This window comes from Lutra lutra, chromosome 1, assembly GCF_902655055.1.
Source record: "Lutra lutra chromosome 1, mLutLut1.2, whole genome shotgun sequence".
NCBI classification, from domain to species: Eukaryota; Metazoa; Chordata; class Mammalia; order Carnivora; family Mustelidae; genus Lutra; species Lutra lutra.
The window spans coordinates 1086361-1112255 of record NC_062278.1 but is presented as its reverse complement, the minus strand read 5'-3'; the positions used below and the strand labels follow the sequence as shown (position 1 = coordinate 1112255).

General features: G+C 61.2%; 1 protein-coding gene across 7 annotated transcripts in view; it reads left to right on the top strand.

Moving 5' to 3' along the window:
- Window positions 1-25895, top strand: part of COL18A1 (collagen type XVIII alpha 1 chain) — an 87222-nt gene that overhangs the window by 29793 nt on the left and 31534 nt on the right. For 2 of the 7 annotated variants that reach the window (XM_047718114.1, XM_047718106.1), the window contains exons 1-2: window positions 7777-9229; window positions 20402-20946. In XM_047718114.1, coding sequence (XP_047574070.1) covers window positions 7819-9229; window positions 20402-20946 — 1956 coding nt within the window. In that variant the 5' untranslated portion in view covers window positions 7777-7818. Of the gene's footprint in view, window positions 1-7776; window positions 9230-20401; window positions 20947-25895 lie in introns of those variants that run through there. The other 5 variants (XM_047718120.1, XM_047718129.1, XM_047718100.1 and 2 more) reach the window with 4 other exon arrangements.

Here is a 25895-nt window from a genome sequence, read left to right as displayed (position 1 = left end):
AGGGTTGCCCAGAGCGACTATCACCGTGGGAGGAAGCCCGTCACCCCGGCCGCGAGCAACCATGTCCCTGTGTTCTCCGGCTTCTGTGTTCTGGGCGGGTGGTCAGTGGAACATGCCCCCCTCGCTTGGGCTGTCCCGAGGCCCATCTGGTAGCCAGTGTCATGGCTCTGCTCCTTCTCAGGGCTGGGAGACACTCGTGGCTGGGATGGGGCGGTTTCCACCTTTGACCGTCCGGGACTGTTCCACTGCAAACGCTGGTGTGCACGACCCGGGGCGGTATTTCTCTTGGGTCCGTTTCCCGAGTGGCTCTTCAGACACGGGTGGCTCCGTGTTTCATGATTTCAGCACCCTCCAGCCTCTTCCTCGGGGCCTGCCCTGTTCACCTTCCTGCCAGCGGCCAGCGAGCTCGGACTCGGCCCCCAGCCCCCGCTGCTTCCGCTCTGCCTTTGACTCCACCGTCCTGGCGGGTGTGACGCCCAGCCCACGTGGCCGGGCTCCGCACCTCCCTGACGATGGGTGCTACGGAGCCTCCCTGCACGTGCCCGCGGCTATGAGGACATCTTCCTCCGAGATATGTCCGTTCAGGTCTCTGCCCACGTTTTCATTGGATGACGTGTCTGCCGCTGGGTTGTGGCCAGTCTTTCCAGCATCCGGACACCAGTCCCTTGGTTGTTACGTGATTCTCGGTATTTCCTTCCATTCTGTGTGTTTTTCCCTTTCTTGATGGTGTCCTTTGAGGCACGACAGTTTTAAAGTTTGATTTAATACAATTTCTTTTTTTTTTTTAAAGATTTTATTTATTTATTTGACAGAGAGAAATCACAAGTAAGCAGAGAGGCAGGCAGAGAGAGAGGAGGAAGCAGGCTCCCTGCTGAGCAGAAAGCCCGATGTGGGGCTCGAACCCAGGACCTGGGATCATGACCTGAGCCGAAGGCAGCGGCTTAACCCACTGAGCCACCCAGGCGCCCCTGATTTAATACAATTTCTTATTTTCCCTCGTTGCCTAGGCTTTCAGCCTCGTATCTGAGACTCCTGGTGAAGTCCAAGGTCACGGAGACTTACTCCCGTTTTCCTCTACGAGTTTCGTTGGCTCTTATGTTTAGGGTTCTGATCATTTGAAGTTAATTCTTGTAGGTGGTGTGAGGTAGGGGCCCTCTCTGCTCTCGCCTGCGGACGCCCCCTTGGTCCAGCTCTGTTTGTTGAAATGCTGCTCTCACCCTGGGTGGTCTTGGCCTTCCTGACCAGCGGTATATGCGTCGCTCCACCACCCGCACAGCCAGCCTCGGGCCAGCTCCGCACGGCCTCGCTTACTGTGGTGAGATTTGGGTCCTCCGGCTCTGTTTGCTCTGGTGCAGTGTTCTGACCCGATGGTGAATGGTTACGTCAACAACTTGGATAACTTAGAGGGAACGGACAGATTCCTAGAAAGACACAAGCTCGTGAGACTTAATGAGAAGTAGACGATTCAAATAGGTCTGTAGCCGTTAAAGGAGATTGATTTAATAATCCCAAAAGTACCCGTATGAAGGAAAGTCCCCCTTTGCATCCAGATTCTGTCAAACAGTTGAAGAATTAAGACCAGATGTTCAGAAACTCTTTTTAAAAATAAAAAGGGGGAAACAGTTCCCAGCTGACTTTATGAGGCCAGTGCTACCCGAACCCCAAAGCCGAGCGCAGACGTCGCGAGAAAGCAAGCCACGGTCCGGCATCTGTGCTAAGTGTGGACACAGACACCCAAGGAGCAGCAAACGGAGCCCAGCAGTGAAGAAAGCCGCCGTTCAGCACCACCCGCGGGCTCTGCCCCAGACACGCAAGGCTGGTTTGACGTCTGTGATGCCGCAGTTCCTGTGGAATAAAGAATGAAATGATGGGGTCATCTCAATAGACCCAAAAAAGGCATTTGATGAAATTCAACATGCTCTTGCGATAAAAACTGAAGAAAGTAGGAGTAGAAGGGAGCTTCCTGAGCCCTGTAAAAGGCATCTGTTAGAACTGATGCTGATGTCCTGCCTGCGGGGGGAGGCCACACGTGTCCCCCACGACCGCGCACGAGACGGGTGCCCCCCACCACTTCCACTCAACGTTGTGCTCTGTGCACACACCACACGGTTGTAGAGATGCACGAAGCACGACTACAGCTAACAGGTGAGTTCATCCAGCTCCAGGATACACGATCAACGTGAAAATCAATAGAACTTCTGTGCACTGGCAACGAGTGATCCAAAAATGAAATCAAGTAAAAAAATCCATTTACAAAAGCACCAAAGAGTAAAGTACTTAGGAGTAAATTTAGCAGAAGGAGTGCGGAGCTTGTACTCTGGAAGTTGGAAGCAGCGTCGAGGGACGTGAAGATCCACGTGGAGAAACGCACAGTGTTCGCGACCCAGAAGACTTCCCAGGGGTCGGACAGCGGCACCCCGAGCAGCGCGCCGAGCCCCCCGGCCAGGGGCCCCCACACGGCCCAGAACCAGCAAGCGGAGCCTGACCCTCAGACGGAACTTCCAGGCACCAGCAGGACCCAGACGACCTCGGAGAGGAGCAAAGCAGGAGGCACCCCTGGGGTCTCAGAGGAGTGTCCAGAGTCTGAGCGGACACGCTTGCGCTCCGCTTTGGGGTGGTGCTGGGCGAGTCCCGTGGGGAGTTCCGCAGGGGGAACGAGCTTCGAATCACGACGTGAAGTGAGAGAGGGGCTGTGAGAACACACTTGGGTCATTTCCCGGGTCATTTCCCGATGTCCCAGGCTGAACCCCCAGAAGGCACAGGAGACAAAGGCGGGAAAGAGATCTCTATTTGCATTTCAAACCAGAAAGGAGGGGAGGCAGGGCTGGGCTCAGTCACACACCCCTGCCCCGGGCTCTGCTCCCTGCTACTGCGCCACGCCCAGCCCTCCCCCGTCCGCATCCATGTGCATGGACACGCGTGTGCACATGCAGGAGCGTCCATGTGCGTGCACACACGTCACACAGCTTACCCCCCCCACGCACATACATGCTTCTTGGTTAAGGGGAGCGGCGGCCTCCTGACCGCTGCCCGGGTACTTCATGTACCTCTCCCAAAGCGAGGGCCTCCCAGCGGCGTCGGTCCATCCTCAGACGTGCTCTGGGGTCGCGTGCTGTCCTCTGCGGAGCCGGCGGCCCCGGAAGGTCAAGGCCTGTGCATGCACCTGGGGCCCGGCCCCTCCGCCTCCTCGCCCCGGACCCCTCCCGCCTTCTGTGCTCCGACGTGGACGTCTGTGGGGAGTCCGGCCAGCTGTCCCGTGACGTGCCCCCGCTCTGACGTCTCCAGCCGCTTCCCCACGTTTGGAGTCAGGCTTCAGCGAGTGCCCTCCCGGGGGCCTTCCCTCCAGAGGTGGGAGGCGGTGGGTGGAGTGGCCACTGCAGCCAGACTGAGCTGACCCGGCACATTCTTCCCATGACCTTGACGCCCGGTGAACTTGCTCTCTGACCGCATCTCACGTCCACTGGCCATTCTTCCCAGTGGTTGGCCCGCACTGGTCAGGGTTGCTTCCGAGGGTGGACGCAGGGGGCTGGGGCTGTAGGGACCCCGCCGGGAGGCCCAGGCTCTCCTGTTGGTTTCTGTCACCCTCGGGCCAGCGATGTGCTGGGCCGGGCTTGGCACTCCTTTAGGCACCGACACGGTTCTCCGGGGCTTCGTGGCATGGCAGAGGGATTGGGTTTGCCAGCGGGGGGTGGTTCTTCCCGCCCCGTGGGCTGTGGAAATGCTGGGCTGTGTCCGCCGCGTCACATGGGGCTGTGAATCTGGGGGTCTCTGCTGTCTGCAAACCAGGGAGGGCAGGCGCCTGTGGGCCTTGACCTGGGTCCGGGCTGCCCGGCCGCCACCTGTTGCTTCATGTGGACGGCAGCCCCGGGGCGGGGCCGTGCCTGGGAGATGTCGGTGGCCCGGCCTGGGGGTCCCGCCTGGAGCCCGCCGTCAGCCCGTCACCAGCGGCAGAGACTTCAGGGGGCCTGTCAGGAGCTGCGTCTCTGTCCTCGTGCTCCGAAGAGTCAGCCGGGCCGCGGAGTTGGGGCAGCGCACTGAGGGGCGGCTACACACCGGCTGTGCCACAGAGAGATGAAAAGTCATGTTTTCATTTCGAAAGAGCTGGAAGTGCGTCCACAGTGCAGAGACCTTTCCTGGATGTGTGTGTGGCCCCCGGGAGCGTGTCCCTGGGCACTAGGAGCTTGGGGGCATGTGCCAGGCCGGCCCTGTGCAGTTCCGTGGTCCCCAGGGCTTCCTGAGCCGGCAGGGGCTCGGGGACTGTCTGAGGGGCGGCCCTGCTGTGGGCTGTGGGGATCAGAGGGCACGCGGCGGGTTTCTGACAGGTGAGCGCCCTGAGAGCCACTCGGACAGGTGGCGTCATCTTCCGGTGCCTCCGAGGGCCGATTCTCGCGGCTCACGTGTGGGTGTTTGTGCTCCTTCAAAAACGAAAATAAAAGACCACATCAGTCAGGAATCCAAAACAGGCGGCCCAGCAAGACGGGACAAGTCCCTGGCGGGCGGCAGGGGCGCATCTGGCCACCCGGGCTGCTCGAGGAGGGAAGGGCAAGGCGGGCAGCGTGCTCTGGGCTTCTGGGGGCGGCAGGTGTGCAGGAAATGCCTCTGTGACGGCCGTGGGCGAGCCGGGTGGGGGCCGGGTCGGTGTGCCCCTGCGCACCCGCACCTCGGGGTCTGTGCAGATGCCTCCCGCCGGCTTCTGGCGCTTCAGCCCGGGGGATGCTCTGCACACAGGGCGCTGCTGCCCTGGGGGGCTTTTTCCGGCCACAGCGACCTGAGCGCTGAGCCATCCCTGGGGGGGTCCCTCTCCTTTGTCTCTTGGGGGCATGGAGGTGCTCAGAGAGAGTTGCGTTTCCCTGTAGACACTCCGTTCTCAGTCCCAGGGAAACCCAGGTTGGGACACTTCCTGGGGAGCGACTTGGGTTGTGGCACCAGCAGGAGACCCGCGTGTCGGCCGCCTGCCTCAGGACGGGCGCCTCGGTGAGAGTGGGCGATGAGGGCTGGCGGCTGCGGGCAGGGAGCTCGGTGCTCACAGACCCCGAGTCCTGACTCAGCATCACCACCTGGGGGCCAAGCCCTGTTCCCTGAGGCTCGGGCTGGAGCTGTCCAAGTAGTCAAGGGACTTGCAGGTGCGGCTCTGATGCGGTGTTCAGTTGGGGGCCCTGCCGTGGCCGCAGAGTCTGCGGTCTGTGGCCCGGACCTGGCACCGATCAGTGGGGCGGTTTTCGTGGACCACAAGGAGTGACTTCTGGGCTGGGAGCCTTGGAAAACCAAGTGCTTTCAGAAATTTAGCACCTGACCCAGTGAGTTTTTGTTTTTTTTTTAAGATTTTACTTATTGGACAGACAGAGATCACAAGTCGGCAGAGAGACAGGCAGAGAGAGAGGAGGAAGTAGGTTCCCTGCTGAGCAGAGAGCCCGATGCGGGGCTCCATCCCAGGACCCTGAGACCATGACCTGAGCTGAAGGCAGAGGGTTTAACCCACTGAGCCACCCAGGTGCCCTGAACCAGTGACTTTTAAATGGATGCCCCCTGCTTCTCTGTCCCCATGGGTGACCTGGAGTGATTATCCAAGCCCTGACTCCCATGGCACGAGCCAGACGGGACCCTTTACACGGAACTCAGGTCGGAGCCTCGGGATCCAGACCCTGTGGTGTGTGTCCCCCAGGAGCTGGGCTGGGAAGGGGCCTGTGGCAGCCCCAGCTGGAGGAGCCGGCAAGGGGAAGCTGATCTTCACCACGGTGCTTTCCGAGAGCCGTTGTCTGGGTATGAATGGGCAGGTGCATGTGTGGGGACGGACGACACGTGAGTTTGCCTGTAAACATTGCCTGAGTGTGCATTGTGTGGGTGTAAATTGGTGAGCATGTGAGTGAGCATGTGTGTGCGTGTGCATTGGAACATGCGTGCGTGTGCACACGTGAGTGTGAGTGCGTGTGAAGGAGGCTTGCGGGACAGTGCCTGCTGAGTTGCTCACTGGAGGGAGTGGAGACCTGGGGGCGGGGCCACGCCGGTGAAGTTGACTGCAGGAGGCTCTAGCAGTGCTTTGGGGTGACGGGGTGAGGAAGGTGGCTTCTGGAAGGCGGCAGCGAGGGCAGGGTGTGGAGCGGGAGGGCGTGGGTTGGGGGAGCAGGGTGAAGGGGAGCCCTGCTGGGTTGCGGTGTGGGTACCACTGTGGAAGAAGCCGCCGTCCCTCTGGGTGCAGCCTGGGTCCCTGTTCTGCCCAGAGGCGAGCTGAGCCAGTGGCTGCAGGGCCAGCCCCACCGGCGAGTGGGCCCAGGGCCACCTGGAGGGACAAGGGAGCCACCTTCAGATGGATGTGCCCAGGTGCGCGGGAGAAGGGAGAGAGCCTTTGGAATTTTTGTCCTGAGATTTTCCGGAGACACTCTTGGCCTAAAATCACATTAGTGGATTTTCAAGCAAAGGACAACTCTGCACGTTTCTCAGAATTCTGAGCATTGTGGGGATTTATGCTGGGAACACGGCCTCACCAAGACACATGTTTGCACATGGAAGGCCCCACTTTGCAGAGGGGACACAGTGTTCCTCTTCCCTGAAATCCGAGTTCTGACCCGAACAGCCAGGCCCTGCCCTTTGGACGGTAGCTGACTGATGACATGCACGGTGCCCTGAGCTGGGGACAGCTGGGGACACGTCATAGCGGCTACGTGGCTGAACCCAGTCCCGGGGGGAGGGTGGGCTGAGACCCCTGCCAGAGCCTAGGGAAGACGGGGTGTTGAGGGGACGTGGGGCTGAAGTAGAATGTCATGGCAAAAGCCGTGTGTGTGACGGCATGAATGGGTGTGAGTGTGCGTGGGCGAGCCAGGGTGTCTGTGTAAGTGTGCCAGTGCCTTCTGGCTCTGCCTCCTCTGGGGTCTCTGCCGTGAGCCAGGAACCTCCTAAGCTAGCTGGCGCCTGCGCCCCGCGCGATTCACAGGGTCAAGGCCCCCGGGGGTCCTCATGTGGACAGGGAAGCCCACCGCCCCTGCACCCCTGTGGCCCGGGGACTGTCTCTGGAAGAGGCCCAGCACCCAGCCCCATGCTGGGCACCCAGGAGAGGCAGAGCCCCTGCTCTACACAGGTCCGGGAGAGGGAACGGGGAGACCCACGTCTGCCTGGGACGTGCCTCTGCCCATCGCACTTCCAGTGTCCACCAGCCCTGTGACCGTCTGCCTGCCGGACACCAGCTGCTTTGGCCTTCTGTCCCTGGAGCCGCCCTGGGGTTCGCTTGGAAACCCTCAGGACAGGACAGTGCAGAGCAGGGCGCGGGTGGTGCCCAGCCAGTGGCTCGGGCCAGATGGAGATGGGGTGTCCCGAGGGCGCTGGGGTCTGAGCAGGCGAGATCCTGGCCCCCGGCGTGCATGGACGACCCGCCCTCTGGGTCTTTGGCTGGTGAAGGTCTCAGAGGCAACACTTGTTCCGCAAGAACTGGGAAGCTGAGCATTTTTTAAAGTTCCGGTTTGGCCACAGACTGGCGGCCCCGGGCCAGGCTCTCCCCAGGGTCTCCGAACGCATGTGGGCCGGGGCTGTCCAGGGGTTCCCAGCCCCTGCCCTAGCCCCAGCAGACCCCTTCCCAGGGCCAGGTCCCGGAGGGAGGGGAGCCTCTCCCTCTGTGGCTGCTGCAAAGACCCGGGAGAAGTCGCCCCAGAGCCTGTCACCTTGATCTAGAGCCTTTCCCCTTTGGCGACAGGGGAGAGGTGGGGGGAGAGCCTCCCCGCTGCAGGAGCCGGGGAGGGGCGCGGCCTGTGGGCGGGGAGGGCGGAGCCATCTGGCCCCGCCCCCGGCGCGCAGACCCCGCCCGCGGCTCCTCCGGGGCGCACAGCACTGATGGCTCGTCACCCCTGCGGCCGCGTGGGCCTGCTGCTGCTGCTGCCGCTGCTGCCGCCGCTGCTGCTCACCTACCGCCCCGCCGCCGCCCAGGCTAACCTACTGAGCCTGAACTGGCTGTGGTCCACTAGGACGGACGAGCCCCCGGGTGAACTGGTCTCCGCGCCCCCGCAGAGCCCCCATGTGCAGCCCAGGGAGGACACCACCACGCACTCGGCCCCCCAGCATGGCCCCTCGGAGCAGGGGAGAGCCCCTGCCAACCCCGTACTCCCCGTGGAGAGGCTGGAGACTGGCCAGGGCAGGGCCTCCACCACACCCGCTGCCTCCACCGCGGGCCCGGACATGAAGGAGGAGAACATTGCCGGCATGGGAGCCAAGATCCTGCATGTGGCTCAGGGCATCCGGAGCTTTGTCCAGCTGTGGGATGACACCACAACCCCCGCGGGCTCCCCCGCGGCAGAGACGCCAGCCCCTGTGACCCCCGCAGCCCCCCTCACACTGGCCAGGCCCTCCAGCACCCCCCAAGAGAACGCCACCGCTCTTTGGCTGGGCAGTATGGCCCCGAGCTCTCCAGACACCCCAAGGATGGAGGCCGGCACCCCGCCGGGGCCCACCCAGCTGCCTCCCTTCCCGGGCGGGCCCTCGCTGCCACCACCTTCTCCAGGTAGAGCTTCTCTGTCCTCCGCGCTGGGTGGGGCCCCTCCCTGGGGGAGCCAGCCATCTCCGGGGCAGCCCCAGGATCCGGACAGTGGAGGACTCCTGCCCGTGGCAGCCCGTCCCAGCCAGCGGCACCGACCCCCTGACATCAGCAAGCCCTCGCCACGTCTGCTTGCCCTGGTGGCGGGTCCCCCGGGCGCCCTCGCTTCTCCCTTGGCTCTCTCCTCTGACCCCCCGACGCTGGCGGCTCGGATCTCACTCTCCTCTGTAACTGTGGACAGGGGTGCTTGGGTTCCTTATGGGGCTGACTCTGTGGGGCCGGGTCTTGCTGGTGTCTCCGCGCTGCTGGGGGCGGCCCCGCTGACCCCCACTGGGCAGCCCGTGCCCGGGACCGCTGGCCGCTGCCTGCCGCTGCCTCCCTCCCTGCCGGTCTGCGGCCGCCTGGGCATCGGGCGCTCGTGGCTGCCCAACCACCTGCACCACGGGAGCAGCGAGGAGGTGCAGGCCGCCGCCCGGGCCTGGGGGGGCCTCCTCCAGACGCGCTGCCACCGTTTCCTCGCCTGGTTCTTCTGCCTGCTGCTGGCCCCACCCTGTGCCGCCAGCCTTCTGCCCGCGCCCCCGCCCTGCCGCCAGTTCTGCGAGGCCCTGGAGGACGCGTGCTGGAGCCACCTGGACGGGGGCGGGCTGCCGGTCCCCTGCGCCTCGCTCCCGGCCCGGGAGGACGGCTACTGCGTGTTCATCGGGCCGGGTGCAGGTAACTGGCTGGCTCTCCTCCCCGCCCTGTCCCTCTGGCCTGCCAGGTGAGCTCGGCCCGGCTGCAGGGAACCCGGCACAGAGGCCCCCGCCCCATGCACGACGTGGGCGGGAGGCAGAGGGGCTGAGATGCTGCCTTAGCAGGGGAAAGGCTGAGCTCCGGAGGGGAGAGAGGGCTCGTGACCCTGGCTCTGCGCACGACAGGCGCGAGCTCTTAGCAGCAGCCCTGCCTGAGCACCGTGGCTTGTCCAGTCCTCCCTACGGCTCCGGGAGAGCCCGTGACACAGCTCAGTGTCCAGAGGGGACACTGAGGCACGGAGCGGTGACCTCCCTGAGGGAGCCAGGATTCCAGCCAAATTCTGGCCCCTCCTCTGGGCCGTTGTGGCCCAGCCTGCATGGCTGGGGGGTGCGGGGCCCGATGCGGGAGGGAGAGAACTTGTTCAGAAGGTCAAGGGGTCACTGTAGGCAATGAGTCTGCCAAGGTCACAGAGCTGTCCCAGCCGGCATCTGGGAGTGTGGGGCCACTCCTGGGCCTCTCCCCCAGCCTGAACTGTGCCCCTGTTGCCATGTGGTTTGCAGGGGACAGGGCGAGGCCGTAGCCCAAGAGAGGCCCTGCCAGCTGCCTCTGCGTCCCCAGGAGGGCTTCTGAGCAGTGTGGGTGCTCCTGCTCACCCTCAAGGCCTCGGCCCCACTCCAGGGGTCTGGGTGTCCTGCTTCCCTGCCCTTGGGAGCAGCCTTGACCTTCTTCAGTCCTGGGGCTCGCTGGGCTTTGGAGCTGGGCTGGTGAGGGTGGACCCCAAGGTGGGGCTGTCACCCTGCCAGGGCCCTGGGGGATGTGCATGGGTGAGTTCCTGGCTCCTGTGCCCAGCTCCACCGAGGAAGGGAGCGGGAGGGGCGGAGGAAGGGGCTCCAGCAGCCACAGACAGGTGAGCGGGGGAGGCTGAGCCCTGCGTGCGAGCGGGAGTTACCAGGAGGTAATGTGGCAGAGGAGCCATACCGGGCGGCTCTGGGAGACCCGGTGGGTGCCGAGCGGAGAGGCCCGTGGCTGCCTGAGAGCCGGGGCCCAGGGGAGGCAGGGGCACACCCGGGGCTGCTGGTGGGGGGGCTCGATGTCCCTGCGTGTAGTGAGGCCTCGGTGAGCTGTTTGCTCCCACAGGCGCTCGTCGCCCGAACACCTGATGCCAGGCTGGAGTGGCCTCCTCGAGGGTCTGTGCTGTGGCCATGGCTGTGAGCCGTGTGTGGGCGCCCAGCACTGCAGTGAGACCGGCAGGCCGCTGAGCCACAGCCCGCCTCCTCTGCCCCTGGGGCGGGAGCGCCGGGCCTTCCCACGTGTCTTGCCTGCGCCCGGCCTGTGCACACGTGGGTCCTGCTGCCTGTCCGGCCGGTCTCCTCGGTCTGGGGGCTTGGCCACACTGGGTGCGGGCTGGGAGCTAGGGTGAGACGGTGCTCACGTGGCCTGGGCAGGGAGGCGCGGGGCGGGGACCGTCTCTGAGCGCAGCTGCCTTGCCTAGCCGAGTGGCCTGACAGGGACTTCTTAGCAGACATCTGCACACGTTGGCAGGGCCCCCGGGCTGTCAGGGAGGCTGTGTTTCCGGCAGAGCCCTGGGGGACTCCTCAGGCAGTGCTCACTGCCCACGCCCCCTCAGGCCACAGGTGGGGGTCAGGAATTTATCACCGTGAGGGTCCCTCGTGGGTGTGGCCTGGCTGGGGAGGGTCCCGGGGGAGCCAGGGCTTGGGCTGGGAACACCATCCCTCCTCCGGCCTCCCAGCAGGGGATTTCGCCACCTGATGGGGACAGGCAGGGCAGGGGGAAGGCTCTGATCAGGAGGGAAGGGAAGGAGGAATCCCCAGCCCCTCCTCCCTGTGGGTGGCTGGTCTCTGGTGATGAGTGTGAGGACCCAGGCTGAGTGAGGGCCCGGGCTACATGGGAATTGGGAGGCTCTGGGGTGGGGGGAGTGTGGAGGGGGTGAGGTGCTCTGTAGGGGAAGGAGACCGAAAGGGGGGTGCCGTGTTGTTCCTAGGACCCAACCAGAGCTGCCCACAGCGGCTTCCCCCTGAGGCCGCGCTGTTTCAGTCCTTTCCATCAAGTGTGTCCAGCGTGAGGGCCCCAGGCTCCAGGGCAGAGGTGGCCCCCACCCCCTTCACCCTGGGGCAGGGGTGTGTGGAAGGGTCACCTGGTAAGGCCGCAGCTCTGTCCAGCCTGCTGGACGTGTCCTTCCTTACCTGCCTCCCTCCTGTCCCCACAGAGAGAGCGGGTTGGGGAGGGGCTGACGCCAGCCCTGGGCAGGGAGACCGTGTAGCCACTGGTTGGGGCCCAGGGAGATGGTTGGGAGGAGAGAGCTGTTGGGGGAGCCCCTGTGCCGTGGCTGGAGCCAGCCGTGTGGCAGCATGCGTGGGGCACCTGGTGCCGTGTCTGTCTATGTCCCTCAGGCCTCAGGGAAAAGTGAGTAGGGCCTCTACATGGGGGAGGATCAGCCAGCAGGGCGACTGCCCCTGGGGAAGGGGGCACCGAGTGGGGCATCGCCGCAGGACTGTGACGGGCAGCCTGGGCTTTGCTCTCTGTGCACATTTCCTGATGTTCCTGGGAATGACGGTGAAGACAGGTCCTGTTCTGAGCCTGGGAGTAGCTATTGTTCCTGTCCGCAGGGGAGAAACTGAGGTCTGGTGGGAATAAAGATGTGTGTGTGCCTCATGGCTAGCTAGAGCGAGCCGGAAGGTGGACGCGGGCAGTCTAGCCTCAGGACTGGGCGTGAGCACCCCACGGATGCCTGGCAGGCAGAGCCCCAGGCCGCAGGGCCCCAGCCAGTGAGGTCTCGTCACTGCCACGATTCCAAGGCCGGCACTGACTTCTGGGGAGGGTGCCCAGCCCGTCTGTCACGGACCCACCAAATGTACAGGCTTCCCGGCTGCTGGGCTTCCACCCCCGCCTGTAATGACCCGTGAACTCAGCAACGGCAGACGTAACTGCTGCGGTAACTGGAGGCTTCCCGCTGACTCTGACGTGAGAACGTAGGACCACCTCCACGGAAAGATCCTTAGTCTTGCCGCCCGCCTCTTGCCAACCTACGAGTGGTTTGAGGACCTTGGCTGAGCTGTCCCGCAGGGACCTTTGGCTTTCCTGCTGGGATGTCAGGTGCACAGAGCAGTGGATGGGCTTGTCTGCAGGTAAGGAGACACGTGGTGCTCGGGATGGGGCTTCCCGGACTGTCCGCCCCGTGGCCATCAGGGTCACCATTGTCTCTGGCAGTTATCCCTTCCTGCTGAGGAAGGCTGACGTGGGACATCGTGCAAACGTGAGCTCACCTGCAGCCTCCCTGAGGAGGAGCAAGATAAGATGGTGTGGTGGCAGTTGGACTCTCCATGTGGGGTCATCTCCCTGACCATGTCTTCCCCTTGGTGAAGGAGCTGTCCATCCTGCCACACGAAGTCATGTTTGACTGCTCTCCTTTTCCCTTGAGAAATCAAGTCTTAAACTACCATTTACTATTATATAACGTGTGAGAAGCTAGCCCATCCGCCCATTTCCATCCACTCACCCACCCACCCATCCTTCCGTTAATCCACCCACCCAACCACAGATGCACCCAGCCACCCTTCTATGTAACCACCCACAGATCCATCCATTCTTCCACCCATCTATGCATCTTTCCATCCACCCATCTGCCCATCCACCCAGCCATCCATCCATCTGTCCATCCACCCATCCATCCATCTGTCCCTTCACCCACCCATCCATCCATCCACCCATCCATCTGTCCTTCCACCCATCCATCCATCCACCCACCCACCCACCCAACCACCCACCCACCCACCCACCCATCCATCCACCCACCCACCCACCCACCCACCCATCCATCCATCCATCCACCCACCCATCTCTCCACCCATCTGGATATCGGATCAGGCTTACCACGTTAGAATGTGATTGTCGCATGTGATATGCAGTTGGTTTTCGTCTTGAAACGTGTGTCCGGAGAGATCCGAAAACCAGGTGGCGGGGCAGATGCTCAGCTTTGTGCTCTCGAGGAGTTGTGTGTGTCAGTGATTCCAGGGTAGGATCGTGTTTGTGATCAGTCCCCTTCCTGGTGTCTGGCCCAGCCTCTCCCTCTCTGCCATGCTGGCTTCCCTCTAAGTTCTTTTTCTGATCTTCTGATTCTTGGAAGACTCAGCAGCCACTCCTTCTCCTGGGGTCATGCACTCAGAGAGGCTGGCCTTGTGACTGGGAAGGCTGTGCTGTGGGTCCTGCCTCGTCCCCTCCAAGCAACATGGCCAGTGTTCCGGGAGCCCCAACTTGCCACTGAAGTGTGTGAAACTGCTCAGGGACCCCTGCCTCCATGCACGGTTGCTCTGCCAGCTATCTGTGGGCAGCTCTACTTGGAAGGAGCAGGTACTGCAGACACGTGGCCCCAGTCCTATGGAGGAGAGAGTGTGCAGAATAGTCAGTGCTCAGAGTGAGCCTTCCTTTCCCCGAACCACAAATTCTAGCCCCGGGGGGACCACTTTGCCTGCCACCCCCACCCCTTAGGACCACTCTGCCGCATCATCTTGTGCTCCGTTGCTTCTCTCCTGGGTTACATTTTATCCCAGAAATAGCTCATGAACACATAGATGTTGAGATTGGAGCCACACAAGAGAGGACTGAGCACAACTTCCAAGCCCCTCTCGCTGCTGGAACGGGGCATCTTTCCCGTGCACTCTTGCCTTTTTTGTAAATGTGTGTGTGTGAGTTTCCTGTGGTTGCTGTGACAAATGGGCACAAACTTCGTAGCTTAAAATAATGCAGACGTGTAACCTTACAATTCTAGAGGTCAGAAGTCCGAAATCTGTCTCACTGGGCTAAAATTAAGGTGCCTGTCCGCAAGGCTGTGTTCCTTCTGGGGCTGCAGGGAAGAGTGTCCCCTGCCACTTCCAGTTCCTGGGGGCTGCCATGTGCCACATTTTTAAGGGTGTATGCCGTTAGATTTGGTTAACCTCCCCCATCTGGGGCTAGAACGTTAATTGCATCTGCACAGTACCATTTGCACGTTCCAGACACCGCGGAACAGACGTGCTGGGCCGCTCCCCTGCGTACCGCGGTGTGCGCATGCGTGTGTGCGCGCTCAAGTACGCACACACGTATGAGTTTGTACGCGTGCTCAAGTCTTTTTTGCATACATGGGCTCACTGTGTACCCAAAAGTCCCTCTTTTCTATGGCGAAAGGTCTCAGAAATGTCTCATGTCACTGCAGGAAATGCTGTCGTCCTCTTGTGCTTCTAGTTTGTCCTCCGCAAACACAGACTTTCAGGAATTTCCAGCTTCTTGTACCATTAGGGGCTCCACTTGTCCTCTCGACCTGTTTGCCCTGTCCCTGCCAGCCCTGATTTGGGCTCCGGGTGACTGGACATGGCCCTGAGCTCGGGGGGTTCACAACCTTCTGCAAAGATCATTGATGTCCTTTAGCACTTTCTCTCCAAATCATCAGAAACATTTCACTTAGGCTTTGATGGGTCGAGCTGAACAGCAGACTAGTATGCATGCTCTTAATGCATCAGGTATAGACAGTTAAACCTCCTCTGAGGGACTTATTTTAGAGAGAGAGAAAGAGCACGTGCATGTGTATGGGTAGAGTGGTAGGGGGAGAGGGAGAGAATCCTCTAGGTGACTCTGTGCCAAGCACAGAGCCCAATGCGGAGCTCAATCCCAGGACCCTGAGATCATGACCTGAGCTGAAACCAAGAATGGGACACTCAATCAGCTGAGCCCCCCAGGTGCCCCTAGATGTTTCTTAAAATGTTTTCAATATATTTTCTTCTCTGATATCAACTTTAGGTTTTCCACTCACTCCAGACATTTTTTATTTTGTGGTTGTGACTCTGTGTAATAAGGCGACAGGTGCTGAGCGTTTGTGCCTGCACGTCTATCTCACTGGGGTGTTACACTCTAGTCTAGCAGGAAAGTAGGAGGAGACAGTGTCTCATGGTCTCGAGGATGAATGAGGACCTTCTCATTTTATGATGTGTGCGTGCATAAGAGTGCATGTTGCTGATACGTGGCTTGTCACATCTCAGTGGATTGTCAAAAACTGTCACCTCCTTGTCCCACTTGCCCTGTCCCCACGCAGGCACATCCTCTCCCACTGTCCGCATCTCGCACCCGAGTCATGTGTCTGTTCCCGTGAATGAGCCCACACGGACACGTCGTCATCCCCCAGAGTCCCTCGTTCACGGGAGGGTCCCTCTCGGGGCAGGCGTTCTGTGCGTTGGGACGGCTGCGTAGGGACGGGCATCCCCCGCTGCGGGGTCTTAGAGTCCTCTGCCCTCCCCGTCTGCCGTGCTCCGCCCACTCGTCTCTCCCCCCCCACCCCGCCCCCGCAACACTGCCCGTCACCGGCCCCACCGCTGTGCCTTCGCCAGAGAGTCCTGTCGCTGGGGTCACACGGGCTGCAGCCTTCTCAGACCGCCTCCTGTCACTCTGACACACACTCACGGTCCCCCCGCGTCCCCTCATGGCGGGATGGCTCATGTCCTCTTCACGCTGAACACCCTCCCACGGGCTGGAGGGACAGTTTCCATGTCCGTCCACCTGCTGAAGAGCCCCTGGGTGGCTTCCAAGGGTTGGCAGTTACGCACAGAGCTGCTGCCACCCTCGTGTGCAGGTTTCTGTGGGGACGTGTGTTCCCGTCCGCCGTGGGGGGACCTCAGGGAGCGTGATCGCCGGGTCGGATGGGAAGAGCAGATTTTATCTTGGGAGAAATGACCAAACCTCCTTCCGAGGTGGCAGCACCACCTGCTTTCCCCACAGCTATGACCAAGTGCTCCAGGCGCTCCCGTCCTCGCCAGACCGTGGCCGCTCTCGGAAGGGTGCAGCGGTGTTGCCGCTGTTTGAGTTTCATCTCCCCGGTGACCTGGGACGTGGGGCAGCTTTACTGATTGGCCGTCTGTGTGTCTTCTCTGTTCGGGTCTCTTGTCTATTTCTAAAAGGTCATTTGTTTCATTGTTGAGTTCTCAGAGCTCTTTATATATTACAGGTAACTGTCCTTTAGGAGGTGTCGTTGGCAAATGCTTCCTCCCAGGCTGTGGCTTGTCTTCTCACTCTCCTGACATGGTCTTTTGCAGAACACAAGTTTGACGTGTTAACAAAGTCCGGCTCACCCGTCCTCTCTTTCTCGGATTGTGCCTTTGGTGCTGTGTGTAAAAAGTCACCCCCTCTGCAGGGTCCCCCAGGATTTCTCCTGTGTTGTCTTCTCCAAGTTTGATCGTCTCGCATTCTGCACTGAGTCTGCGATCCACTGTGAGTGAATCGTCAAGAGCGTGAGGTCTGTGTCTAGGGTCACTTTTTGCGTGTGGACGTGCCGTTGTTCCCGCCCCACTTGCTGAAGACACGGATGGCCTCATGCCCTGGACAGCGTGTGTGTGGCTGTGTTTCTGGGCGCTCTGTACTGTCCCATTGCTCTCGTTGTCTATTCCTTCTCCAATACCATAGTGTCTTGATCACTGTTGCTCCATGGTGACTCCTGAAGTTAGATGGTGTCGGTCCTCAACTTTGTTCTTCTCCAACTTTGTGTTGGCTCTTCTGGGTCTTTGCCTGTCACATAAGCTTCAGAATCAGTTCATCAGTATCCACAGAAGAACTTGGTGGGATTTTTACTGGGACTGCCCTGGATCTGCAGACCAAGGTGGGAATGACTGACATTTTGACAACATTGAGTCTTTCTATCCATGAACATGGGCCATCCTTGCATTGTTTAGTTCTTGGATTTGTTTCAGCAGAGTTTTGTAGTTTTCTTCATATAGGTGTTGTATATGTATTTGTTATACCTATGTAATTCATTTGTGGGAATATTAATATAAATTGTATTACATTTTTAATTTCAAATTCCACTTGTTTATTACTGGTATATAGGAAAGTGATTGAATTTTGTATATTAATCTTGTATCCTACTACCTTGCTACAATTGCTTATTAGTTTTGTTTTCTTTTTGTCAGTTCTTTTGGATTTGCTGCATAGATAGTCATGTCATCTACAAACAGACATTTTTATCTTTTCCTTTCCAATCTGTGCATTTTATTTCCTATTCTTGCCTCATTGCATTAGTGAGAATCTGGAGCACGATGTTGCAAAGGGGTGGTGAGAGACACCTGATCTTAGTGTGAAGGCTTCAGGTTTCTCACCACAAAGTGTGATATGAGCTGTGGGGCTGCTTTGCAGATACTCTTCACGCGGCAGAGGAAATTCTGTTTTATTCTTCGTTTACTGAGAGTTTTTACCATGCATAAGTGTTGGATTTTATCAAATGCTTTTTCTTTATCTACTGGTACGATTCTGTGATTCTTTCCAGCTGGTATTGATGACCAAAGTCATTGATCTTGAGTACTAAACCAGCCTCATGTACTTAGGGCAATTCCCCCTGGGCATGGCTGGCTGGTTGCTGAAAGGGAAACTGTCTTCAACTAGGCAAGTGCCCTGATTCTTTTTTTTTTTTTAAGATTTTATTTATTTATTTGACAGACAGAGATCACAACTAGGCAGAGAAGCAGGCAGAGAGAGAGAGGACACAGGCTCCCTGCTGAGCAGAGAGCTTGATGCGGGGCTCGATCCCAGGACCCTAAGATCATGACCTGAGCCGAAGACAGAGGGTTTAACCCACTGAGCTACCCAGGTGCCCCAGGTCCCCTGATTCCTTAATCTAGGTGAGTGTGGACCAACCAGAGGGGCTCCCACTTGCCAGACATGTCACCCACTGTGTTTCCAGGAAGGTGTTCTTCTAAACTCTCCGAGAACGGGATGGGTGTTTGCTTTTTGGAGACATCTTGGTTTCTTGCCCACCACAGCTGGGCCAGGGCCTTTTGAGCAGCAGCTTCCAGAAGGTCTGCGGGGAGGTGACCCCATCCTCCACTCACAGGGCCAGTAACTGGAGAAGGGACCCATGACTTCAGGGCCATGGCATTTAGAGGCTGACTGCCAGTGGGAACCATGAGGAATTTCACGGAGAGAAAGGAGCTGACTGGGCATCGCTGGGGTCCCTGGGCCTGCCTTGGCCCATGCTGTTGTCTGTCAGCCCAGGACATCAGTGGCTCTTGCATTCTAAATTAATCTGGGAGACTTCTAGCTGCCTGGGAGGAAGGGCAGTGGTGGGCATATCTGTGTTTAACTTTGGAGACGGCGGAGTCAGGACAACAGGGCCACTGACCTGGAGGCTGGTGAGAGTCCAGCTTCCTGATCTTAGAGCATCTCCCTGACTGCACGCTGAGGCCCCATGAATGGCGAGATGAGGGGACGGTCCCAGCAGCTGCCATCTGGGCGGATAGCAGTGTCTGTCCTTGAGCATCAAGTAGCCACTGTCTCCCCGGAGCCTGTGGTCTTCCTGCGAGGCCCCCCTGCTCCCTAGCACCGAGGCCAGACTGCCGTTCCGAGGAGACTGCGGTCTGCACTGCGCTCGGCCACGCCGCACTTCCTGTCTGCGGGAGGGAGGGTCTCACCTGCCGGGGATGGGGAACCCTGGCCGGCCGGCGGTGCTGCCATGGCGGGAGGTCAGGGCCATGCCAGGCCGAGATGCCCAGCACGGTCCCACGTGGACCGCCCCTGGGGGGTACCCAAGGGCTTGTCCTCATGTGGGTGGCTTCTGTCTTTGTCTGTGGTTCTCAAAGAGCTCTTTGCAAGACAGGACTTGCCTTAAGAAGTTGGGGTTTGGCCTTGCCTCCCTCGGCTCTGACCTGGCCCGCTGCTCAGGGCCGGACGTCAGGTGCCCAGCACACACCCCCACACACACGTTCACACGCACAGGGTCACAGGCACGCTCACCGCCTTGCTCAGGATGCCCACTGGCCAGCAGCCCCTTCCCGGAAGAGCATCCCCCGCCCAACCTCGGGTAATTCTCACCTTGGAGAATGACTGCACCCAGGCTGCGGCTGGGGTCTTGAGGGAAAAGCCTTTGGGTTGGCGCCTTTGGCTGGACTGTGGCCCCAAAGTCCCGGCTGCAGCCGGTAAAGCGTGCATATGGGAAATCCCTCAAGTGTGGGTCTGTCCTTGAACTGCTGTTTGCCCCCACGGCTCTCCCCCTCCCTGTGTGCCACAGTGACTGCACTCCCCGGACAGAGAGGTGGGCCCTGCCCTCTGGCCCCGGCACCTGACCCTCCCAGCCAGAGACCGTCAGGCTGCTCGTGGCCCCTGCCTGCCCAGGGAGCGTTCTCCGGGCTTCACCTGAAAGGCTCCGGCAGGTCCCGGTCAAGTCAGGCCCTGCTGGGGCCCAGGACGGGCATCATGGAGATCATGGCCCATGTCCCCACCACAGCAGCCTTTGGTCTCACCTGGAAGGACAAGAGATGAGGGGAACACTGGGCCCATGGCCGTGTCCCCAGCCTAGACTCAAGCTGCTTCCATGTGGTGGGAGGGCATGGGGGAGGAAGGCAGACCGTGGGCTCCTGAGAGCGAACCAGTGGGGGTTGGGACTCCCAGGGGCATTTGAGAGGAAGGTATGAGCGTCTGTTGGTGAAGGAACCCCAGGTCTCCCTGTGGCTCATCAGCCACTTGGCCCCCTGCAGGTCAGGGCTGTGGCAGCCCCACATGGACACGGGGGGAGGGGACACCGAGGAAGCCCCTGACAGAGCTGGGGCAGCTGGGTGGCTTCCCTGTATTCCAGGGGTGACACAGGCCTGGAACCCCAGGACTGGCTCATGCCAGGACAGAGCTTCCCAGAAACAGCTCCTGGTCTGGTCTCCTGCCCCGGGGGTTGAGTGTGCAGGCAGGTCAGTAACGGAGATCAGAGTGCCGGGAACTGCGGGGCCTTCGGCTTTCTCTCCTTCATGTGACTGACGTTGGCAAGGCGGGCGCCCCGGGCACCCTCACTGGGGCTGGAGCCCGGTTCCCGCTCGCTGAGGATGGGGGCGTGGGTCATGGGGTGGTGGGAGTGCAGGCCCTGGCCCCCGCGGCAGGCTGGGACTCTGACAGGGTCGCCGCGCCCCGCACAACCTTGCCCCCTCCAGCCCCTGGTGGGACGGTTCCTGTCACGTCCTCCAGGGGCCCGTGAGCGCACTGAGGGAAGGGAGCTGTGATGTGTGGACCGTGTGGTGCCTGGAGAAGCAGGGCAGGTGCCAGGCGGGTGGGGAGCCCCTCGTGACTCAGTGTCCCCTGGCACAGTGCCTGCCCGGTTACCCCCAGACACACCCTCACGAGAGGTCTCTCTCTTCTTTGCAGAAACTCTGGGCGCGGAGGTGGGGCTCCTGCAGCTGCTCGGAGAGCCCCCGCCCCAGCAGGTGACCCAGGTGGAGGACCCCGACGTGGGGCCGGCCTTCGTCTTCGGCCCGGATGCCAACAGCGGCCAGGCCGCCCGCTACCACTTCCCCGGCCGGTTCTTCCGCGACTTCTCGCTGCACTTCCACGTCCGGCCCGCCACCGAGGGCGCGGGGGTGCTGTTCGCCGTCACGGACGCGGCGCAGGCGGTGGTCTCCGTGGGCGTGAAGCTGTCGGGCGTGCGCGACGGGCACCAGCAGATCCAGCTGCTGTACACGGAGCCGGGGGCCGCGCGGACCCACACGGCCGCCAGCTTCCGCCTGCCCGCCTTCACCGGCCAGTGGACGCGCTTTGCCCTCAGTGTGGACGGTGCGACCGCGGCGCTGTTCGTGGACTGCGAGTTGTTCCAGCGGGTGCCGTTGGCGCGCTCCCCGCGGGGCCTGGAGCTGGAGCCCGGCGCTGGCCTCTTCGTGGCCCAGGCCGGAGGAGCGGACCCTGATAAGTTCCAGGTAACCCTATGGCCACCGTCCTCGGGGGGGGACCTGCCCTGGGGGCAGGGGTCTGTCCAGACACGGGGACCAGGACGATAGCGGCCTCCTGCCTTGTGCCGCCGTCCCCCAGAGTGAGCCACCCCTAGGGCAGAGCCATCTGCCCTGCAGGGGTCCGAAGCCCTGGGGGTCCCAGCTCTGTCAGGCTCCCGCATGTCCCCCTCCTGGTGCTCTCACCCCTTTGATCCCCCCGCTCAGGAGGCCCCTGGGAACCACCTTCCTCCCTGGACACCCATCCCGCCACGCCAGAGCCCCCCCCTCTGTGTGTGGTGCCTGCGGTGACCCTGGGGCCCCACTGGCTGAGGGGGTCTGCGTCCAGACCCACGGGACTCATGCACGCCTAAGACGGGGAGTTTCAAGACGGTAACAGCAGAGCGTAGCACTGAGCCTGGGCCAGGCCGGCGGTTCCCGTCACCCTGTCAACCCTGCTGACCGTCCTCATTTTCACCATCCCGGGTGTCCGCGGCTCGGTTTCAGGGCAGCAAGGGCAGAAGTGCCCCAGGGACCCTGGCTGGCCGCTGTCCCCACCTGTCCTCAGGGAGGCCCCTGTCCCCTCTGCCTGGCCTGGGCCTTCCCAGAGCCCGGGTGGGGAGTCTTTCTCCCGGCACTCAGCCTCCCACCCTCCGCAGGCGCTGATTCACGAGCCACAACCCTGCCCCGAGAGCCCCCCGCGGCTGGGACGCCCCTGCGCCCCGGCCAGACAGGGTCCCTGTGTGCGCCTAGGGGGGCGGGGTCCCCAGGACAGAAGACTAATTATTGCCCAGACAAAGGCTGCCTGACAGACGTTGTTCTAAGTCCTGGTGACTCGGGGGCTGAAAGCTGACCTTTCACCTCTGACGGGAACTCTTAACCCCTGGGGTCTGGGAGCCAGCAGGACTTTGATACCAAACTGGGCCTCTTTGTGTTTTCGTTTTGATCCTCAAACATGATTAACGGGAAGAAAGGCAGACAGGGCCATCCCGGCGAGGGAGGGGCTGTGTTCATGGGGGGTGTCCCACAGACGTAGATGGGAAAGCACCCCAGATGGTCCCTGCGTCTGTCTTTCTGTCCTCCTTTCTTTCTTTCTTTCTTACATTCTTTCTTTCTTTCTTTTTTAAAGATTTGTTTATTTGAGAGAAAGAGCACAAGTCAGGGAGGGGTGCAGGGACGGGGGCAGGGAGCCCGGTGCAGAGCTCGATCCCAGGACCTCCCCGGGGTCATGACCGCCCGGTCCCCAAGTCCGTAACAGTTCAGCAGAAAGGCTGCCTGTGTGCTGATGGGGACAGTATCACCCATGTCATGGCGTGCCACAGGCCACCGCTCTCGTGGACAAGGACGCCCGGCCGTATCAGGGCTGGGCCGTATCAGGGCTCTGTGTCACACACACAGAACACAGCCGCCCGTCAAAACAGGCAAACGGAGTCTGGGTGTTTTACCGTGCATGTCTTGGTTGTTCGTGTAGACAGACTAATTTTTTCACGTGATTTTTGGCTGTCTGAATTTCTTCTTTTGTGTCTGGTCTTTTTATGTTCTTTGCATTTTTGTTTTGATGGGTTCGTCCGTTTTTTATTGATTTATACAAGCTCTTTATATATGAAAGAAACTGGTCCTTTTGGTTTGTCCACTGTAAATTTTATCTCCCAAATTGCCTTTTGCCTTTTTGTCATGTCACTTTTTTGCTTAAACCATGGAGATATTGAACGTGTTCATGTGGAACACGTCCATGGCGGTGACATGGCCCCAAGCCTCTGAGGTAGGGAAGACAGGAATGCAGCGAGGTGTGGGCTCCCCGCCGGCGCTGGGTGGCGGCTTGGCTTCCAGCTGACTTCACTTGGGCCGGGTCCGCCGGAGCCCAGCGCGGTCTCGCTGCTCGCAGCCCCGCAGGCTGGAGGCCTCGGGAATTTCCCGTGTGGGTGTTCGATCCGGTTCCAGCCGGCCGCTGGGAGGAGCTTGGAGGGCGGATGGCTTCAGTGCTTTCCAGACTTTCTGAATCGAGGTTCCCGGGGAAGAGTCCCTCCCGTCATGTGACTTGTCACATTTGGCAGAAGCAAGCGTGGGGCTCCGGGAGGAAGCTGGGCGTCCCCTCCGGCCCTCCCGGCCGCCGGCCCCACAGAGCCTTCATTGTTCCTCTCAGGCCACAGACTCCGGTTTGTTCTTGGGTCAAGAGCGGGACGGAGTGTCTGCGGGGACGTCACGCCCCGACCCCGTTACTGCGGCGCTTTGCGCAGAGCCGTTTCCAGCCCGTGCTCGGGGCCGGGGGCCTTTGTGGTATTTTTGACGTATTTTGTCATATTTTGAGGTATTTTGTCACGAGCTCTGGGGCCACGTGTCCCTGGCCGGACTCTCCCGCTCGCCGTGGGTTCGCGTTTCCCCGCGGACGCTTCCTGGCGGCTCTCGGACCCGGGTCCCGCAGACAGCCCGCGCGGGCGGTGGCACCTCGTGCCCGATGGTCCCTTACTCTGTTCGATGGCGACCCCATGGCCATGGTGACGTTCCTCGGCCGTGTGGGCTGCGTGAGAGAAGAAAGCCGTGCCCAGTTCCCCAGAGCTGGGGGGTCGCCCGCCAGCCATAGGCAGGCTGGAGGCTGGAGATGGCACGGAGCAGGGCGGGGACACGTCATCAGGGTTAGGGGTCCCCCAGCCCGGCGCCAGCCTGCCGCTCCAGACCGAGGGGGAGTGGGGCGCCGACACCTGGGCCGACAAGCCCTCTCACCCTCTTTTATGCAACCGAAGTGACCATGAGGTTCGAGGCCGAGGCATTCCTGCCGGTCCCTGCCTTCGCCGAGGGAGAGATGGGTGGAGGTCGTCTGTGATGGGACAACTTGCCCGGATGTGACCTGGCGAGAAGGGACCACGAGGAAATCAGATGCTCTCGTACCAATAGTCAAGGCTTGACATGAGCAGGGGCAGAAGCCAGTGGCGTAAGGAGTGCGGGGAGATGGGGTTGGGGGCCATCCCAGCTGTGGCTGCCGTAGGGGACAAGGGACGAGGCCGACCCGGGGCTGGGCCAGCGGAGGATGGCACAGCCGAGTGCGGGCAGGGGTGAGTCGGCCCGTGAGTGCCACAGGCCATGTCCCCCACACAGCGTGTCCCGCCCCACACTCAGCCTGGACACAGCCCTTCCTGGGTCAGATGCTGCTCGGAGAACTCTGCGGCCCCTGGAGTTGGGGTCCCCGGGAGGCGCCCCGCACCAGTGACCTCAGACCCGCTCGCCCAGCACGGAGCTCTCGCCACATCCACAACCACGCTGCGTGGCCCCGGCGTGGCGGCACAGGACGTAGTTCAAACAGCCTTTGTTGACCAAGTGCGGCGCCTCCAGATTTCACAACAGTCGCTTCTGTCCCGTATTTGCAGCGGGTCTTGTGATGCTTGCACAACTCACATCTTCCCCGCTAAATGTGTCCCTGGGGAGCTGCGCACCCCAGGCCCGCACGCCCCGCTCGCCTTTGGCACCGGCCTCCTGGGGAGACCCCTCAGGGCCCGCGCTGGTGCTGGGCCTGCTCTGTGGGGAGCCTGGAGCCTCGAGGGACAGGGTCGGGGGGGACTGTCATGGCGGGATGTCTGCCCCGACCCCACCTGCCGGGAGCGCCCGTGCCCTCCCCTCATCACAGCCGCCCCGAGGGGCCAACGCGCTGCTCCTGGAGAGCACGACGTTCTAGGATTTAACGTCTGCCCCGTGTCGTCCTTGTGTCTTCAGACTTGGTGACCCACGTCACCTGGGCCACTCTATCCTGCAGCGAGCAGGACGCTGCTGCCAGCCCCGGCGTTTGTGAGCCCAGGATGGCCTGTGTTTCCTGCGTCCAGCGGTGCCTCAGGGAGCCTGGATGTTGGAGGGCACCTATGTGTGCCTCCCCTGCTCCTGGGCTGCAGACACGTGCTCATGGGCACGTGCACACACGCGCACTCATTCACACATGTGTGCTCTCGTCGCACTCACACACGCTCACATGCACGCTCGTTCATATGTGAACACGTGTTCACACATAACCCGTCCACACAACGCTCTCACGCACATGCTCACACACCTCTCCCATGCAGCGTGGCTGCCCTCCGTGGTGGCTGGAGCATCCCAGAACTTGAAGGAAGGTCTCCCGTTTCTCAAACACCCCAAGCACGGTCCACAGCCGACTCCCCCACCATGGCGTGGACTGTCTTTCCCTCGTCCTGGAGCCCCAGCCCTGGCAGGTGCCTGTCTGCAGCCAGTCCCCGTGCTGCCTCTCCTTCACCCTTCAGTGCGTCACGGGGGCTCGGGCTGGCCCCTGGAGGACGCCCACTGTGGGTCATGGGGACTCGGGCCAGCCCCGCAGAAGAGCTCTTGGCACGAGTCGCAAGCGGTCAGTCAGGGCCTCCCCGCATCCCGCTGACGGCTCTGCGGTGGGTTCCCTGGCGACCGCTGGGAGAAGGGCTGGGCCTCACTCTGACCCTGTGCTTTGTGGAGACTCTGCGGGACTGCATTGCCCTTGGTGGGGGGCGGTGGCAGGAGGAGAAGGCAGGGAGCAGTGACCATGGCCCTAGATCTGATGGGGGGCCTTGCTGGGCTCAGGGTTAGACAGGATTAGACACAGGTACCTGCTGCTTTGGTTGGGCTAGTCTCAGGCGCTAGTCTCTGGCCACTGCCTCCCCCTGCAAAGCAGCCACCCGCTAGCCTGGGGACAGGCCCACGGACATCCACCAGGCCCCTGCTCCTGACTCCCTGGTCAGGACGCTGGCTGTCAGCTTCCCTTGGAGTGCAATGAGTCCCGGACATCAGCCGGCTGCCCCAGTGAACTTTCTGGAACCGACGACCACCCCGAGTCTGGCGGAGAACCAGTCCCTTTCCTCCTGGGGCCACGGTCTACGGTGTGGACCACAGAGCTATGGCGGTCCCTGCCTCTGATCTTCGGGAACACGTGGTGGCTAGGTGGACACAACGGTGACCGTGAGGTACGTGGT